Source organism: Limulus polyphemus, unplaced genomic scaffold (genome assembly GCF_000517525.1).
Source record: "Limulus polyphemus unplaced genomic scaffold, Limulus_polyphemus-2.1.2 Scaffold6108, whole genome shotgun sequence".
Taxonomy (NCBI): domain Eukaryota; kingdom Metazoa; phylum Arthropoda; class Merostomata; order Xiphosura; family Limulidae; genus Limulus; species Limulus polyphemus.
The window spans coordinates 52,671-58,287 of NW_013671718.1; the positions used below are offsets into that span (position 1 = coordinate 52,671).

General features: G+C 31.9%; 1 protein-coding gene across 4 annotated transcripts in view; it reads left to right on the forward strand.

The window, feature by feature from the left end:
* The window catches only part of LOC106473360 (rhomboid-related protein 2-like), a 10,867-nt gene extending 6,196 nt beyond the window's left edge, over positions 1–4,671 (forward strand). The window contains exons 5-8 of one of the 4 annotated variants that reach the window (XR_002613670.1): positions 1,098–1,268; positions 1,656–1,798; positions 1,990–2,191; positions 4,560–4,671. Coding sequence is in view for 2 of the 4 variants with exons in the window: in XM_022401800.1 (XP_022257508.1) it covers positions 1,098–1,268; positions 1,656–1,798; positions 1,990–2,110 (435 nt within the window). In the remaining 2 variants the exon portion in view is untranslated. Of the gene's footprint in view, positions 1–1,097; positions 1,269–1,655; positions 1,799–1,989; positions 2,356–4,559 lie in introns of those variants that run through there. The other 3 variants (XR_002613671.1, XM_022401801.1, XM_022401800.1) reach the window with 3 other exon arrangements.
* Positions 4,672–5,617: the final 946 nt, after the last annotated feature.

The window sequence follows — 5,617 nt, forward strand, 5'->3', positions numbered from 1 at the left end:
TGATGCCAAAGTTATTGACATAAATTCATGAAATAGTAGTTCAATAAAATTTTTGATGCGATTCAACAAACAAGATGACATGGCCTTTCACCCATGACCTGTCTTGAAAGGGTTATTTGTTAAAGTGAATTAATGTTGTTTAATAAAATGTTAAATATGGTGACATCATTGTGTTTAATAAGGTGAAGTAAGGGTATTTCATACGGTTTGAAACGAGTTATTTAAGAAGATAATTAACTTGTGAATGGGACCTTTTTTTTTTTTTACTGTTCCTGTATTTCTTGACCAATAATGTGATAATGTTAAAGTCTGCTAACAGTGTTCATAATATCTCTCTATTATGATTTCAATTTTAGTAAATGTGTTTTACAGTGTAGCCCCATTATAAAGTGATCGTTGAGGTCCATAAAATGTCATCGCAAAACAAGCGGGGTCGCACTAAATCGAGGTTTTGTAAAGATACACTTAAAATATTAAAAGTTATTAGTATGTAAACTATAATGAAGTTATGGTTACGAGGTCGGTCACAAGGGACCGACCCAGTGTCGAAAGAGTAGATGACCCATTGCGTTATATCCAAATTCGCGTTAAATCGGGGGTTTCGCTGTACTTGTAATAAAAGTCTTAATGCTTACTGTAAAATGTCACCGTGGTTTTGTAAAGATACACTTAAAATATTAAAAGTTATTAGTATGTAAACTATAATGAAGTTATGGTTACGAGGTCGGTCACAAGGGACCGAGCCAGTGTTGAAAGAGTAAATGACCCATTGCGTTATATCCAAATTCGCGTTAAATCGGGGGTTTCGCTGTACTTGTAATAAAAGTCTTAATGCTTACTGTAAAATGTCACCGTGGTAGCTCATAAACAGTCAATCACTGGATATTAATAATTCACAATAATTTAATTTTTGTTTTATTATGTGAATACTTTATTCCACTGGGAAGTTTAGTGAATTTGTAATTAGAATAATTACATCATGTGTTTTAAAAAATATGGAGCTCAAATAATCTTAGTTTTTATAAAACGTTTTTTTTTTCATCATTTCCAGGAAGAACGAGGTTTACATTAATCAGTTAACACACATATAATTGCAGGTTCATGCTATGGAATTGGGTTTGGCTAGACCAAAGTTCCAGAGGCTTGTTAGAATTGTGGCGATGACCGTAGTTCCAAAGTCAGAACGAGCCACCACAGTGAGAAAATACTTGGAGCAGTATAGCTGTATGCCTCCTCCACTGTTCATGATTATAGCCAGTCTAGGAGAGGTGAGAAAGATAAAACCCATATTATACAGTGTGTATTTATTTATATATGTACATACATATATATATATATACTTCACTAGGGTGTGTCTTTAATTTAAATCCACGTTTATAAGATATATGCATTTTTCACTTTTATATAGAATATACTTATATTTTCTTTGCAGAAAATGTGGTAACCCATTGTGATAATTAAAGTTGTACAGCCCCAAGTACATGCCTATAAGAGCATTTCTTTCAAAGCCCAACATCCTTACATTAGTAAAGTATACATATGGAAGGCGTTTCACGAACACTGTGATTACATCAAACCGTAAATTTTAAAAGTTTGCTTTGTGCCTGGGTTAAAACATCTAAGCTATTCCTGTCGTAATTTTCTTCTTCTTGTAGCTTGGTGTCTTTATTTATTACTGTGCAAAACTGAAAGAACTAAGTGCTGCCGGTCCTGTTCCCATTCACAGTTCCCTCATCTACAACCCTTATCGTCGCAAAGAGGCCTGGAGGTTCATCACTTACATGCTTATTCATGCTGGGTGCGTATGAATGCTTAGGTTTTTATAAATTAGAAATATTGGTTAGAAGAAAAATTTATCCTGTTACCTCAAATATTTTATTAACTTATTCTCGTGCTAAGTGTGCATCAAATCTTTGTAGTAATAACTTGTAATTTGCCAATAAATAAAATTAAAACTATATTAGGGATGACTGTTTTTTTTTATTCTAGGGCTGTTCACATCTTTTTCAACATCATGATTCAGTTGTTGCTGGGGATTCCTCTGGAGATGGTGCACAAGTGGTGGAGAGTGGGACTTCTGTATTTCGCTGGTGGACTAGCGGGTGCGTAATATAACTTAATACCTGTCACATTTTACTGGTGCACAAGTGGTGGAGAGTGGGACTTCTGTATTTCGCTGGTGGACTAGCGGGTGCATAATATAACTTAACACCTATCACATTTTACTAGTGGACTAGTGGGTGTATACCTTACATACCTAATTACGTATTTCTCTGATGGACTAGCAGATGGGTACTCTTGATGTAGCTCTTTGCAGAACATAAAATTAATTGCTTATGTTACATACATTATATTAAAATGATTTTTAATACAAAAACCAGTAAGTCATGTGACAACCACAGCCAGTATAAAGTCACAGTAGAATGGCATATATCAAAGTTACATTTTTGAGATTTATCACTTTTGTACATAACAGCCCTTTCTGATGCAAAATATTCATACACTTGGATAGAATATCCAAGATGGGGCTCTATGACATTGAAAAACAAAGAAATATGGATCAACTTAGGGCATCAGAACCATCCAGAAAGGGACTTGTAAAAGTTGTACTCCAGTAACAGTAAACAAAGTGTGGTGTCTTGTAACAGGTGAGATCTATGAATGCAAAGATCAGTGGCGAAAGCTTTCTGTGTACCCCAGACAACAGTATGCAACACAGTCAAGAAAGGCTTCATTTCTTTTGGAGATCAACAGGGTTTGGGTTTAACAAGATAAGTTTTCCAGCCATACCTCCTCTTTAACTTCAAGCAGCTGTAGAATTAAATTAGTATTCATTCTGTTACTTATGAAGATGTACTAACAAGGTCATCCTAATGTAGCACCTAAGGATTTCTGTGCAATCAGACAGTTGAAAGTGTCATCCTTGTAAACTAGATAAATTATGGTATGCATGCATTGAAGAGTGGTGTGATTTGGACATTACAATTTTGTAACATGGCATGTTGCAATGTCAAATATTCTGCTGAGCTATATATTATAATATATAGCTCATTTAATATTAATATTATAATATTAATTTAATTAATATTATAATATTAATTTTATAATAATGTCAATTAATTTTATGCATATTAAAATATTTAATTTTTAGCTTTTAAAACTGCTTTTTATTCATAATATTTCCGTAAACTTTCGAATCACTTTCTCTGTATGGTGGTAACAGTTTCTACTCATCTTTAAAAATAGTAAATGTAAATAAAAGGGATTCTCATTTTTATAATTAACTAATCACAACTAAAGCTAGTTGCTAATATTAATAATTATCAGTTAAGATTTCTTAAAAAAATAAGTCGCAGAAAAAAATTACAAAACAAAATTAGTTTCTAGAGAAGTTTAGAAGTAATCCCTAAAAAAAAAACAATGTAAAAATATCTAGGATATACGACTACTTGTAACTGTATATCTCCACCTTTTGATCAATACTACCAATGTAAAAATATCTAAGATATATGACCACTTGTAACTGTATATCTCCACCTTTTGATCAATACTACCAATGTAAAAATATCTAAGATATATGACCACTTGTAACTGTATATCTCCACCTTTTGATCAATACTACCAATGTAAAAATATCTAAGATATATGACCACTTGTAACTGTATATCTCCACCTTTTGATCAATACTCATTTATCAAGATCAATCAACATACTTTAGCAGTGCCCTCTATGTACACACTCTTGTTCCCAGCACTTAACAAAAAAATTTCCGTACCGATTAGCCAAGAGGTAAGTACGGATACCATCATTATTAAGTTATATACTTGGTATCAGATAACTGCTGGAAGGCTTTGATGATGATATTATTAAGTTATATACTTGGTATCAGATAACTGCTGGAAGGCTTTGATGATGATATTATTAAGTTATATACTTGGTATCAGATAACTGCTGGAAGGCTTTGATGATGATATTATTAAGTTATATACTTGGTATCAGATAACTGCTGGAAGGCTTTGATGATGATATTATTAAGTTATATACTTGGTATCAGATAACTGCTGGAAGGCTTTGATGATGATCTTAATTGGACTTGATTTTATTTAACATTAGTGTACAATTATGGATTTATTGTACATTTAGTTTGGGTCAATTTATGAATTTATTTTGTGTGTGTGTGTTTTGTACTATTTTATGGCTTTATTTAATTCAGTTTATTGATTTCTTAGATATTCAAAACTAACTTTAAACTTTTCTCTCACATATTAATCTTTATATATTTATAAAAAAATTAGTAATTTTCATTTAAATGAAAAGTTGTGAGTTGATGACCAGTTGCAACAATAATTGTTTGAGGATTTGTTTGTTTTGTACTATTTTATTAAATAAACACTACCCACAGTAGCCTAGAATGATTTCTTAACCTTTCTGGGGGGTCCGCTTACTTTATATTTTCTGATTACAAAGTAAACTTAAGGGAGAGCACATGCATGTAATTTACACATATTATTTTGTGTCTTAACTTTTCATGAAGATTTGCTGAATTACTTTGTGTTCAGGATCTTTGACTTCATCACTATTTGATCCTAATACATATCTGGCTGGAGCTTCTGGTGGCGTGTATGCCCTCATAGCTGCACATCTGGCTAATGTCATCATAGTAAGTTTCAATTTGATATCAGTACTCTAGTGTCTTATTTATTAACTATAAAGTAATATCTTTCTTTTGTAAACTAATTGTAGAAATTGAAGAGTAATTTAGATTAGCGAACTAAATAGTGATTGAAGAACAGAGTGACTCAAGTCAGTAAACTAAAACTAAATGTAGTGACTCGGGGTCAGTTAAAATTGGATCAGCTTTCCGAGTTTTATTTTTTTATTAGTTTCATTGTTGTTATTCTATTTTGAATAATGTTCTTTTGAGTTATGACAACTTTTCAAGTTGAATTCTTATTATTTACAGAAGTGCCATTCATATAATTTCTCTGTTCTGAATATTTCTGATGAAAAAATTCAGCTACAACAAAAACAAATAAGCTACTAATTTTAATGGGGTCTGCTGAGATTGATACTGAAAAAGATTTAAGATCTGAGAAGGGTACACAAAGATTCAAAAACTCTAATATTGGTTAAATAAATATCTTAAATACTAGTGAAGCACCAGAGTTACACGTTCAAACGTTATGACACAAGAGAAACTTGATATATGTGTGTTCAGAATTTAGTTAAATTTTTACTTATTTAAAGCGTCTTCGTTACAATCTCTGTGAAAGTATATCTTACAAATGAACAGATGTTCTTGTTGAAGTGTCTTCGTTACAATCTCTGTGAAAGTATATCTTACAAATGGACAGATGTTCTTGTTGAAGTGTCTTGTTACAATATCTGTGACAGTATATCTTACAAATGGACAGATGTTCTTGTTGAAGTGTCATTGTTACAATCTCTGTGAAAGTATATCTTACAAATGGACAGATGTTCTTGTTGAAGTGTCATTGTTACAATCTCTGTGAAAGTATATCTTACAAATGGACAGATGTTCTTGTTGAAGTGTCTTCGTTACAATCTCTGTGAAAGTATATCTTACAAATGGACAGATGTTCTTGTTGAAGTGTCA